We start from the raw sequence: 14,297 nt of genomic DNA, 5'->3' as shown, positions 1-14,297 counted from the left end.
TAATTATCTTTATTATGTTTTTAATGAAATATGAACTGCACTAAAAACCTGAAGCAAACTACTGACACCACCTCTAGAAGTAGCCTGAATGTGTTTGGACTTTGGATCTTTCTTGTAAAATTCAACTGAATTGATATCAAACACACTGGAATGAAGCAATTCTGTGTATACAAACTGTATATATGGTGCAGCATATTACACATGTATATATTTGCAAATGTTCAGCAAACCGTTCTGTGTTTTTAAAGTACTATATCCTAATTTCTGCAGGTAGAGGAAATGGAAAATATTTCTAGGCGATGCAGGCTTAGCCCTGTACATGATGCAGAGAGCCACATAGAATCAAAAACTGACAAACCATACCTTGAGCAGTGGTTCATTAACAAGTTCAAAGGTACGGTACTCCATACACTGGACTGATTAAGTGTTGTAGCGTTTTGTAATGTCTCATAGTTTTGTGCACATTCAGTTAGACTTGTCATCATATCTCTAGGCTGGTCCCTGGACCATTCAGTCAAACTGGTGTGGTTTGGAAGTTATGTACTGGACATTATTAACTACTTTATTCAAATCTGCTTTCCTGCCATTTTACAGCAAAAGACTGTCTTGCACAATCACTACTGTTCTATGCTAACAAAATAATGTTTGTTTCTGACATTTAAATAACCACATATAGTTACAAAAAAAATATTTGTACACAGTGATGAATGTTGTGTGAATGTTAAAATGCAGACAAAAAAAGACAATGAGGTGGCTCTTAAGGCCCATTCAAGGAAGATAACTATAAGGATAGCAATAGAGTTCTTAAATAGTTCTCAATATTAAAGAATAGCAGAGTCCACACCACAGCTATAACGATAACGGCACAGAGAAACGATATCGTTAGAATTACTTTCAAAACGATTTTTTTCCAGCTGATGAATGATACAAACACCAACCCAATCAGATTCAGTCCTGCTATAATGAGCTGGAGAATTTAAAGAGGCAAACAAGTGTGCGCTTAGAAAAACAGACAATATTGTTCGCTGGTGTAGACACTAATGTCTTTATAGTTGTTTTTATAGTTTTCACTCTTGCTGTGAACAGGGTTTTAATCTATTCGTTCATCCATTTGGACAAGGAGTATTTACAAAAGAGTTTATTCAGAAAGGGGATTTCGTGCTGGAGTATCGCGGGAAACTGCTTACACAGGAACAGGGAGATGCAACAGGAAAACAGTGTAAGGAATCCTCCAAAGTCTTTCTTTTTGATTTCCAATGGAGAGGACAAATGTGGTGGTCATTATTCTTTATCACTGACTGTAACACATTGATAATGCATTCTCATATGGAAGTGGAGTAATGATAAAAGCCACGATATTTAGGCTAAATTTATTTAGTTTTTTTTTTCATCCAGAGGATGACATTCATACATGTCCATCTTTATGAAGATTTGCGGTTTGTCATGTTATTTCTTTGATTCATATAAAAATACACTTTATTGCAGCATGGGTGCATCTGAAGAGGATGGCAGCCAGCAGAAACAAAAAAAATGCACATTTAAGATGAATTAAGTTCTGCAAAAGTGTTCGCTTTTGCACATTTATGTACATTTAGCTTGTTGTGTTTGTAAAGAAATAGAATGTAGTTTATATTTAGTTCAGTTCTTTGAAATGTTTGTACAACAAGCTAAATGTATAAGCTAGGATGGGGGACAGCAAGAACAAGGTACAACAACACACGTACATACAACTAATGAACCAGCATAGGACAGCAAACACTGGGAGACTATACAGGGCAGGTAATGAGGGAGACACAGGTGGAACCACTGAAACAATAAGAAGGTAACAAGATGGACCGGTCAGACAACAGACAGGAGAGAGCACATGGCAACAAACACACTACAAGCCATGTGCTCACACATAAACACAGTGTCCTCTGGTGACCATCCTTGGTACACCAGCTGAAGACTGTGACAGACAAGTGTTTAGTTCTTTGAAAGCTTTTGTGGTGTTGGTCCTTTATAAGTACGGCTGTGTGTTTCTAAAGAAATAGACTGTACCTGATTCATATGCTGAATTCTGTTAAAAGGCTTAAAATCCCTGGTGAAAAAAACAGCTAAAAACAGCCTAGGCCTTTTAGCTGGTCATAGCTGGAAGGCAGGCCACTTATTCAGCCTGGCCAGGCTGGTCTTAGCTGGTCAGGCTGGGAAACCAGCTTAAACCAGCTACTTCCAGCTTAAACCAGCTAAGACCAGCCAACCAGCCTAGGCTGGTATTAGGGGAGAGCGGGGCACAACCTAACACTTTTTGAATTTCGCGGTTTATGTAAATCCACTTGGGGTTCAGAGTACAACATTTATCCACATTATTTTCACATTTGTCTAGTACAAATATATCGCTTTGTTTCATATTTACAGTGTATACGTTTTTCGTTATTTACCTCAAAAGAAAGGAAGTGAAACGTGACAACATGCCCCGTAGGTGGGGTACATTGTAACATCTGAGGGGCACGTTGTAACACGACCATATGACAGCTTAAAATGTTATCTGATCGAATGAAAAAATATACACAACAAACTAAAATATTTTGTCAGTAAAATACATGTGTTAACTTTTTCAAATGAAGTAATGACGTTTTTTAAAAAAATAAAAATAATCTAATTTTGGAGTTTGAAAATGAACACATCGCAACAATGCTTTGAACGGCTTTGATGGCAACACACAGCTGTACAGTAGTTCAAAACAATGTGGACAGATAGATGAAACACATTTAGACATTCAGAAGAACACTCCACTCCTCCACACACAGCTCTCATAGAACACAACACACATAAACCAGCCAAAATGCTTTACATTTCTTGAAATAATAACTTCTGAACATTAAACATTGATTGTCAGCCTTTATTCACCTGTTTCTTGAGGTATCTTATCAAAATCCTTAGAAGTAAATCGTGTAAACTTCACCGCTAATGTCACAGTATAGCATAGTTTAATAACAGCGGGGAATATTGTCACACAGTGTTACATCTTTCCCCATCTGCGCGACTTGGAGTTTAAAACAGGTTAGTGTCTTCTGCTGGTTTGCGAAGCATTAATAAACCATCTAAACTGATAAATAACAAATTGGAGATTAAAATAATAGCAGATTTGTGTAATTTTAAATGAATATTAAAAACTGAAATGAAAAGTTTACTTCAGCCAGAAATGTACTTTTACTATGGTAAAATAAATATTCAGCGATATCTTCAAAAGGCTTTTGAATTCTGGCGCTCTTTTTTTCTCTGCATAGTGTTGCTATGGCAACTAGTAAACACCGTAAATTTGGTTATGCTAGCATGTGTGGAAATATTTAAACCACGCGTGTTACAATTAACCCCGCGTTAGGTTGTGCCCCGCTCACCCCAAGCTGTTTTTTTTCAGCAGGGATTACAGCAACAGTTCGGTAATGTCGTCAAAGTCCTGTTGTCTGCAACATTTGTTTCTTCCATTTTGTCTTTTGTTTGGTCTTTTTCTTTTGTATTTGTGTTGCTGGTGGAGTATTTTGTTTCTGGGCTTTGTATTGTGGAACAGCTGGTGAGATAATACTGAGGTTTGAAGATTCATGTAGTTTTTCTGCTGCTGAACAGTCTGATGTTTTCTCTCTTTTTTGTGGTCTTTGGGGAGTGTGCTGTAATTTTGTTAATTGTGGAACAGGTGGTGGGACAACAGTGGGGTCTGAAAGTTGATGTAGTTCTTTTAGTGCCAGACAGTCTGCTGTTCTTTCTTGTTTCTGTGGTTTTTGTGGACTCTGGCCCAGATGGTGAGGAAACATCAAAACGATAACTTTTCCGAGGCGTATTGAAGTGTTAAAGCTTCTGCAGTAAGGAGAAATTATTAAATTTCTTGACAATCCATTAGGTCAAGTTTGCATTCACATCTAATGAATGTGGAGAGAAGTGAGTTGAAGATTGATAGAGCAAGTTCTTTTTTTCCTAACATGAATGTCAGTGCCGTTGCATTTTGTGATATCGCTTGATCCTTTCCTTAGGATTTTACAAGTCTGACATCTGTGATATGAATCTTTTGGGGACAAGTTCTGTTGAGGTGTGTGGCACTTTGGGCAGAGTTTCATAACACTTCAACTGGTGTGGTCAGGTGGTTTAGTGAGACAGTATGATGTTGTTTGGTGCTATAGACAATATAGGTGTCTTCAAAGGTTCAATAGTGGTTTGCCTTGTTGTAATTGAAAAGAGGTTCCCATTGTAGTTTCTTGTTGACAGATTGGTGAAAGTGTAAGACTCATTGTTTGTTACAGATTCCATGTAGCTGTCTCAGAGAGTTAATTCGATGGAAGATGTAAAATCTGCAAAATGACAGGTCTATAATTCCCATCTGTTCCCCGAATATCACTGGTGTTGCTCGGTGGTGAAACTTTGTAGACAATTGCTTTCTGTATCTTGCATGTTTACTATATACCTTTCAGCGATTAAGATTAAGTTCTTTGTATGTGCTTGTTTCCTTATTCAAGCCAGCCACACTGTGAACTGCTTCGGTGGCATGAAGGAAATTAGCTGGGATGAAGAAATCTGACACCTCCTTCGATCTTCTGTTTTGTTTTCCATGGAGGACCAAGCCCCCTGTCTCGCGTATCTTTTGTCTGATATATTTGATCACTATACATGCAAAGGGCTTGAACTGTAGTTTTTCCTGGCTTCATTTCTTTGACTTTCTGGTTTAGAATAAAAAAAAAATTATGATTACACTGTCAGTTTTTCTAAGCTCAGGTACACTTGTTTCTGTGTCTGGAGTGGGGTCAAGAATAACGCTACCATCACTATCATTGGAGCACTGGTGCACTTTCTAAAAAAAAGAATCAGAAAAATACACTAATTCACATTTTAACTATACATTAGATTAGTAAAGATTAAATGAAATAAATACACTAATATTCTCCTTTCTCCTCTTACCAATTTTGATCCACACTGATTTTACCCTTAGTAATTGATAAGTCCTCCTCTCCAACATCTGCAAAAATAACCTTGTCTTGAATACTTGGTGCAATAGTTTTCTTTTCTTCAAATGTGCTGAAGACATCAACTGAAAAAAAATGTGTCGGCATTCACAGATGCTGGCCAATACCCACTTCTTATAAGGCCAGTCATTTCAGGTGTCCACTGTGCCAGACATACTCTGTATAGTAAGTTTGGCAAGTGCAAATCATACTGACCTAAAATTAAAATATAGAACAATATCTGGTTATTTTGTAATGCACAAAGAAACAAGAGTGAATTCAAAAATAAAACCATAGTTCCTACCATTTATGCAAACCAAAATGATTGTTCTGCCTGCTGATTCTGTGATGTTTACAGGGTCATAAATGGAGAAGTTCAATAATTAGTGAGAAAACAGTAAAAATATTTCCAATTATAATTGTAATAATAATAATAAAAAAAAATGATATGTTAAAGGATACTTGTTTGTGCCTTGGACATCTGCTAAGGTCAGAATGTCCTGCAGTTTCTGCATCTCACTTATTGCTAACTTTCTTAATTACAGTAAGTTGTCATCTTACCAACTAGGAGCAGTTTGATTGGGTTACAGTGGGAACCTTCTCAGCCAACTCAAAAGAAGTAGTATGCTCAAATTAGGAAAAAAATAGAAAGTTTCTTGTTTTACTAGTATATAATAGAGCAGGTCTTCTCAACTCTGGCCCATAAGATCCACTTTCCTGCAGAGGTTAACTCTAACTTTGATCAAATTCACCTGCATACAGTGAGGGAAAAAATTATTTGATCCTCTGCTGACTGTGTACTTTGCACACTGATGAAGAAATGACCAGTCGATGATTTTAATGGTAGGTTTATTTGAACAGTAAAAGACAGAAAAACAACAACAACAACAACAACAACAACAACAAAAAAAATCCAGAAAAAAAGCATAAAAAAAGTCTAAATTGATTTGCATTTTAATGAGTGAAATAAGTATGTGACCCAAAACATGACTTAGTACTTTTGATGGCAAAACCCATGTTGGTTTCAAGGCTCAAGTTTGGTAACTCTAACCTTCAGCTCTCTTCATAAATTTTCTTTAGGATTAACATCTTGAGACTGGCTTGGCCACTCCAGGACCTCAATGTGCTTCTAGTGATGGGTCGTTCTTGAACGAATCTTAATGTGACTCGGGAAGAACGAGTCGTCTCGGGGAGTGATTCATTCAGTCGCGCATGCGCAATTGCGCAACTATGAACGAAGGACTCAAACCCGAAGACTCGAGAGATGAACTAATCAATTCTGTTTCCGGCTCAGGCAGCATAGGTTAAGCGTATGGGGCTGTCATGTGATGAACGAACGACTCAAACCCGAAGACTCGAGAGATGAACTAATCAATTCTGTTTCCGGCTCAGGCAGCATAGGTTAAGCGTATGGGGCTGTCACGTGATGAACGAACGACTCGGACCCGAAAACTCGAGAGATGAACTAATCAATTCTCTTTCCGGCTCAGACTGCGTTAGTTAAGCTTATATGGGGGTTTGTCACGTAATGAACGAACGACTCAAACCCGGACAGATAGAAGTGAGGAAGAATCATGAAGACCCAGGTAAACAATGCATAAATCTTTTGTTTCTAATAGCTTAAAGTTTTGTCTTGTTTGTAGTGTGATCAACGTTATATAAACGTGTATGAACATTACATGTGTTATGGAAGTAAAACGTAGCTTTTTAATTATATTTTGGCAAAATGAACGAAATGACTCGAAAAAAGATTTGTTCATTTTGCTGAACGAGACTCAAAGATCCGAGTCGGTAAAATGATCCGAACTTCCCATCACTATGTGCTTCTTCTTGAGCCACTCCTGTGTTGCCTTGGCCATGTGTTTGGGTCATTGTCATGCTGGAATGCCCATTCACAACAGATTTATAATGCCCTGGCTGAGGTAAGGAGGGTTCTCACCCAATATTTGACAGTACAAGGCCCCATCCATCGTTTCTTTGATGCGGTGCAGTTGTCCTGTCCCCTTAGCAGAAAAACACCACCAAAGCTTAATGTTTCGACCTCCATGTTTGTCGGTGGTGATGGTGTTATTGGGGTCATAGGCAGCATTCATGGCCTGTACATGGCTTTTGTGTCAGCAGAATAGATCTGTATATTTGTTTCCATTAGTGTATCTTAGGCTTCTACTGCAGTCTAAGCCCTTTAAGACCGTGCTCCTAATCTCAGCTCATGACCTCATTTAGGATATAACAGGCTGGGACATTTTTAAGGCAGTATTTCCTGATTCAGAGCATGTAAAAACATTCACCTGTGGCAGAGATAAAATGGCATATATAGCCAGGTTTGGTATTGCACCGTTTAGCAAAAGACAGCTGACCACAAAAATGAATGACGAATCGTATGTCGTTATGTTCAAAGATGATATTTTGGATAGAGAAATTGAGAGAAGGGCTTCTAAGCTACAAAAAATATACTAAGATGTATCAGTCTTTATGTTACAGATTTCATTGAATAAACACTCACACGCTAAAACTGTTGAATGGCTGTTTATTTTGCTGTGCAAAAATGGTTTTAATTTTTCTGTTTGAGTCTTAAAAAAGTCTTAAATATGATTTTACAGCAACCCTGATGCTAACATTTCAAATGTTTTGCTTAATTTTAAAGGTGTGTTTAAGTAATTTGTTTGATTACATGCTTTCACTGACAAACCTCATTGTCTCATTGTGGACAGATTGCCCGAAAGTGAAAGACAGAGAGATCATTGTTTGCAGTTGCCTTCATAGAAGTCCTTATTAGAACACTGAAGCTGTTGTCTAGCTGACTTGTTTTCCTTTGATAACGTAAGAGGTTTAAAGTATTTATTAGCCATCCATATAATTTCATTCATATTGATAAAATGTTGTTGTTTTGGTTAATGTCTTGAAAATTATGCTTTTATTAGCAGTTCAGATTTATTTCCAATACCATGGAGTTATTTAGTTCCTGATTGACAGCAAGGGAAGTAAGGGAAGATGAAATTGCTCAAACTGACGTCATAACAGTCATATCTGTCCAATCCTTTTGTTGGCTTTGAGGCCTCTGCCATTTTGGACCAGCTTGGGAGGATCCGCTCAGTGACCGAGACGTTCAGAATGAAGGTAATCCAGGCCTGATCTCCATCTTTTCTTTCTTTTGTCATTGGCTGATCACAAGCCTAGTAGTATGCTTGATATTCTTTTTCTTTTTGCTTTGTTTGTCTATTTTAGTCTAAGGGTCAAAGAGTAGTACAATTTTTTTCCCCATGAGCAATTCTACTGAGCTGACCTGACCCCTGTACAGGAGGTAGGAGCAGCTCAAAAACACATTAGTGCAAACAACAGGTCCTCTTGTTTTAGTATGCACTTTGCAGTCTGAAATGGGAACACTTTTAGCATATTCTGGCCATCCTTTTGTTACAATTGTTTCACAATTTTGTTTGGAACAGAACTGCTCATCCTTTAGTGTTTCCTTTGGTGTCTGTGTCAGCTTCCACTGTGACACCAGCAGACAGCCAATAATTGCGTTCAGATGGCAACTCACCTCTGCTGTCATGAAGTCCTCTGTGGTGTTCAGCTGCAGGACAGTGTGAGCCCGTTTGCATGTTGTCACTCTGTAAGGCGATCAAAACTGAAATTTTCTGGCAGGATGAACTGACATCTTTACGCTTCTGACGCCATGTCTAATAGGTATTCTCAGGGAGGCATTAATCACACAGATTACATTGATGAGCTGTGGACAATATACTGTTTACATTTTCATATGTGACAGAAAGTACAGCAAATCAATTACAGTGTTCTTTTCTGAGTTCAAAGGCACCCAATCTCTACCTTTGTGGTGAAGGAACATAGTAATATTTACAATATTGACAATGAAATCAAAGGACAACATGCTAAACAAATGACTAAAATATACAAATAAGAAATTAACTCATGAGGGCAAATAAAGAATTTATTAAATACGGAATGAACAAATAAAAAATCAGTCCATACCAGAATATTACAGTGCAATAACAAATACACCAATTCAGCACTTCCTCATTCTCCAGGAATATATGGAATATTTCAAAGGACGCCAGTCTTCAGGTGATAAATCAGCAGGTGTGCCTGTGTATATCCACTTAGGGAGTCATAAATCAAAGAAAGAAACTCATACATGTTTTGGACAACTTGAGGGTCAACAATTTTTTGAGTGAACTGTCCCTTTCAGACAAATGAACAGCTTGTCTTCAATGTGATGCTTCATGTGACTTCAAACCAGATCCACACTGTTGGCAGGTTAAAGGCCAGCGGATCATGAGGATTTTTAAGTTTTCTTGTTGAGAGGAACTCTTCCCACACCATTGTCAGGTGGAAGGCTTTTCTTCTCTGTGAATTATCATGTGGTCTGTAAGGTTTCCTTGTTGCTTTAAATCCTTTCCACACCAAGGGCATATACATTTTTTATAATGTTAAGTTTTATCTCCACTGTGGATTCTCATGTGGACTTTAAGGTATCCTTTTTTAGTGAATATTCTACCACAATGGTGGCAGATGAAGCTCTCTTCTATGTGAATTCTCATATGGACATTGAGGTTTCCTTGTTGGCTGAAACTCTTTCCACACTGTTGACAGATGTAAGGCTTCTCTCCAGTGTGGATTCTCATGTGGTATTTGAGGCCTCCTTTTCGAACAAAACTATTTCCACACAGTCTGCAGGTGTAAGGTTTCTCTCCTGTGTGAACTCTCATGTGCCTTTTAAGGACTCCTATTTGAGTAAAACATATGCCACACTGGTCGCAAGTGTAAGGTTTCTCTCCGGTGTGAATCCTCATGTGTCTGTTAAGGGTTCCTTTTATAATGAATCTTCTTCCACATTGTTTGCAGGTGTAAGGCTTTTCTCCAGTGTGAATTCTCATGTGGATTTGAAGGTTTTGTTTTTTAGTGAAACTCTTTCCACATTGTTGGCAGGTGAAATTATTTCCAGATTCTGTCTTTTGAGCTCTTCTTTGTGAAGGTGTATTTTTAGTCTGTGAGCAACTAAACAATTTTTCTTTAGTGTAATCAAGTTTGTCATACTGTACTTTATCTTCCATTTCATTTAGTTCTTCACTTTTCTCTTTCAGCAGCATCATGTCTAAAGCAAAAAGACCAATACAAGTTAAAAAATACTTTCTGCCAACAACATGTATGTAAGATGCTACTGAAAGAGGTGTTGCCTGTAATTCACCAAAATATTTTTCTGACTGGCAGTTTTCAAACCCCTAAGGATCAAGTTGAACTTGCACGATAACATGCATCCTCACTACGACACACCCATTACGGCATTGATCCTGCCTTTTGTTTACACAGGATCCAATGGCATTACAAGTTTTACGAGTTTCCCCCAAGTTTTATTTTATTTTTTCTTGAAAATTGTATTTGAATGTGCGCAACTATAGTTGCCAGTGGGCAAATATGTTGTATGCACCACTTCAATCTCTTGATCTTCAATCTCCCTCCTCTTGAATGAGACGAGAGCATTTGGCATCTAACCACTGATCTATAAGAGAGAACTTTATTGCTCATGAAGTCATAAAAGTGAAGCCACCGCGCCGCCATATTAGTATTCCCTAGTATTTGCAAACATTCTATTGAATGAATAGGAAATTATACGATTTTATTGAGAAAACATCACATAACAAGTCAGTGTTTCTATATCTTAAGTCTCACTGTACATTTTCACAATGCAAACGTCATAAGCATGTAAACAGTTATTTGTTTAATGTTGGGAATTCCCTCTGTTTATTAAAAATGTACGTTCATAGAGCCTACATTACAGTCGTACATCAGATAAAAATAACCATTGGATGTTCAACATATGTTTACAAAAGACAGTGCTCATTTAGAAATCTGTATGATTTGTATACATAAACAGTGAATAACTATATTAAGGTCTATGTAATTTTGAATTTATTCGTATATTCGATATTTCTATTGATATATGGTTTGTTAGGATAGGACAATCTATTTGAAAATCTGGGATCTGAGAGTGCAAAAAAATCTAAATACTGAGAAAATCACCTTTAAAGTTCTTCAAATTAAGTTATTAACAATGCATATTACTAATCAAAAATTACATTTTGATATATTTATAGTAGGAATTTTACAAAATATCTTCATGGATCATGATCTTTACTTAATTTCCTAATGATTTTTGGCATAAAAGAAAAATCAACAATTTTGACCCATACAATGTATTTTTGGCTATTGCTACAAATATACCCCAGCGACTTAAGACTGGTTTTGTGGTCCAGGGTCACATATATGGTTATGTTTATTATTTCCTTCATAATTAGGTACATAAAGAAAGACGTGCCACTCACTTGCAGACAGGGACTGCTCTACAAAGGTACTAGGGGGCTATAGCCCCGTTAGAATTGTGAATATCTCGGTTTAGCCCCCCCCCAACCAGCTGAGATAGAGGAGTGCTGCTGTCCCGTGCTGTTTGTCACAGTATTCTTACACACGCGTCATGTGAGCGCAGTTTCATGCATTAGGCTACATTTAATCCATTACATCATCACTAAGATTGAGATGTGCCGTTCATTTAATTTGTAATATAAGTGTAAAGTATACACAGTTGAATTACGCATTCAAATGAATTTTGTTAATGTTGAGCGCACAACCCAGTCTCACGGAGCGCATGGTGCTGTCCAGCTTTGAAGTCTTTCCTTTGCATGTATTTTTCGTTGTTTTGTGTAAAGAGCCTAAAATCTAGCCCAGCTCTTGGCAGAATTCTTGGTAAACACTGGCCAGACTCCCACCCAAGATCGTCTTTTTTGGCCACTTCTCCCAAAACAGCTTATACTACCATTTTTTTAGCTATTAAAATAGTTCAGTTTTGTATATAGGCCAAATGACAATGTAATTATATTTTGTTTCAGTTTTTTTGAAGTTAATTTAGAAAAAAAAACGTTTAAAGCATTTTTTCCCATTAAATATAGGCAACGTTTTTTTTTTAAAAAGAAGCGACCAGTGGCAGACGGTGAGTTCATATGCTTGATCAATTTAGCTTTCTTAAATCATCACGACTTGCCTAAAATAAAATCTATAGATATTAAAGAGTTCAAGCATATCAAAATGTTAGTTTTAAACGTTTAACCTGTATGTGCGCTGTTATTAGACTCATATTCTATCGTCTGTGCGGAGAGTGGAGGCTAAACGCACGCTTTACTGGACATGAAGTAGCAAGTGTAATCACTTGCATTGCAAACATCTTAAAATACGCTGACTTTTTTGCACGTAAAGGTAAGAGTAATAGCTATTATTCGTAACTGTAAAGGATTTATGTATATTTGCGTTCCCTCACAAACAATATCAACAAATTTATGTGCTGAGAGCCCATTCCAAAAAAATGGAATGGGCTCTCTTGTTCAGGAACAGGAATCTTTAGGCAATCGTGAGGCAAATGCGTTAGCCTTTTATGTGCGCTTGATTGCGGATTTGTGGAACTCCTAAAAAAAAATGCGCTGAAGCGCGCTCACTGCTGCCCGTCGGGCTCGGGCTGGAATGCAGGGCTTGTTTTAAGTTTGTGTCTATTTTTTTCATTCGTGTCAGTTTTAAATATAATTTAAAAGGCCGTTTTAAATAAAATTTTAATTATAGGCTACTTCTGTTAAATGTGGTGTGTATAGGCTACCAGAGCTGCTTTTCTTTAAAAAAAAAAGTAACTTTTACGTCACGAATATTGATTATTTCGTAGCACCCCCACATATTGGACTAGCCCCCCGTTAGAGAAAATATTCTGGCGCCTGTCCAGTGTTTCCCACACATAGACGAATCTGTGGCGGTACGCCACAGATTAAATTCCGACCGCCACAGATTCAACACCGACCAAAAAAAAATAAAACCAGTACCGACCGTCACATATTGCGTTCCGTTATTCTTTTGTACGCTATTTAAAACACGCAACGAATTCGTTCAACTGCATTTCCTTTCCCTGCTCTCTCTTCATCTCTCTGCCACTCACGCATCTCCCCCTTACACACACACACACACACACACACACACACACACAGCCCCTCCCCTCTGTGCACACCACATCTGTCTGGATCATTTGTGGAGAGAAGACGGCTAGCGTAAGGTTGGTATCTCGTGAACACTTTTAACACACAATCTGACTACTTCTTTAGAAAGTTAACTAGTCCTTAACTAGGATGGATATATCTGGTTGTTAAGAGTTTAAGAGTTTGTTCCCTTTAAATTTGTGTGTGTTTTTATGTGTTGAAGACCTCACATGTGTGCTGCTACATGAGTTACATCAACCTAGATCAAATTCTGTTGATACATTTACTACTGAGTTTGATAAAAAATATGAAAGTCATAACAGATTTTTCCCATGTTTCACAAGTTGTGTCTTTGATTTTAACTGTTCATCTCAATCAGTTTGATTTAAATGATCTATTATGCAGCAGTTAGTTTTAAACTCAATGGTCGTGTTATTTGCTCTCTAAAGTTGTTTTATGAAGAACAAATGTAGACAGCAGCAGTAACTCTGTCAAGCTCTGTCAGCTGGAGAAACAAGGTTGTTTACAAGATAATACAGTGAGTGCTTCTGATAATGAAAATTAATGAAGCATGTCAAGAAAAATGTTGATTGAAGTTGGTTGCTCATATTTTACAACTCAATAACATTTTTGCTGCATACTGTTGCATAATTAAGTTTTTCTCTTTTTTTTCAATTAACAAGAAGATATTTATGTAAGGTATTTAATGTTATACTACTTAATGCAGTACTTCTGCATTATTTGTTCCCTAACTTAGACATTTGTTATTATGTCATTACACACACTAAACAATCTTCTAAGGTTCACTTGAAGGCAGAGTTATAGTTTGTGTGGTCATGTGATCTCAACATGTCTGTCTACATGAGGCGACCCGTTTCACGTCAAATTAAACCACTTTAAAGACGACTCTCACGTAACAATCTTCAATAATACCATTCATTTCTGTAGATTTGGACATTTTAATAAGGAAATGGGTGAGTTCAGCTTTGAGAATGAAAACCAACCTGTTTGTTCCTCAGTATCTTCATGTTTGACTCTGAATGTTTCTTCAATCTTCATGTCTTCACTCTCCTCTTTAATAAATGCCATCTTTATAATAGTGTGTCATAAAGATCTCAATTGCTTCACCAGGAGTGTTTCCTGTGTGTTTGGACACTTTGTCCTGTTGAAGAAGAGAATAATTACCAAAAAAGTAAATAAATAAATGCAAACTAAATCTCTGGGTGCATCTCAAGCAGCTCCCTATTTCAGCAGTCAGTGCCCTAGTAAAGGAGTCAGTCACCCAAATTAACAAAATGATATAGAA

General features: G+C 37.3%; 2 protein-coding genes across 2 annotated transcripts in view; one reads left to right on the top strand and one right to left on the bottom strand.

The window, feature by feature from the left end:
• Positions 1-14,297, top strand: part of LOC141334162 (uncharacterized) — a 181,307-nt gene that overhangs the window by 34,625 nt on the left and 132,385 nt on the right. The gene's annotated exons all lie outside the window — the stretch shown is intronic.
• Positions 8,914-14,149, bottom strand: LOC141334170 (uncharacterized). The gene is made up of 2 exons (XM_073839301.1): positions 13,996-14,149; positions 8,914-10,080 (listed from the first exon to the last, which is right to left on the bottom strand). The coding sequence occupies exons 1-2, from the start codon at positions 14,078-14,080 to the stop codon at positions 9,416-9,418; spliced, it is 750 nt and encodes a 249-aa protein (XP_073695402.1). The 5' UTR covers positions 14,081-14,149; the 3' UTR covers positions 8,914-9,415.

Source organism: Garra rufa, chromosome 4 (assembly GCF_049309525.1).
Source record: "Garra rufa chromosome 4, GarRuf1.0, whole genome shotgun sequence".
NCBI classification, from domain to species: domain Eukaryota; kingdom Metazoa; phylum Chordata; class Actinopteri; order Cypriniformes; family Cyprinidae; genus Garra; species Garra rufa.
Note: the sequence above shows the minus strand (reverse complement) of the source record. Positions and strands in the feature narration are given on the sequence as shown.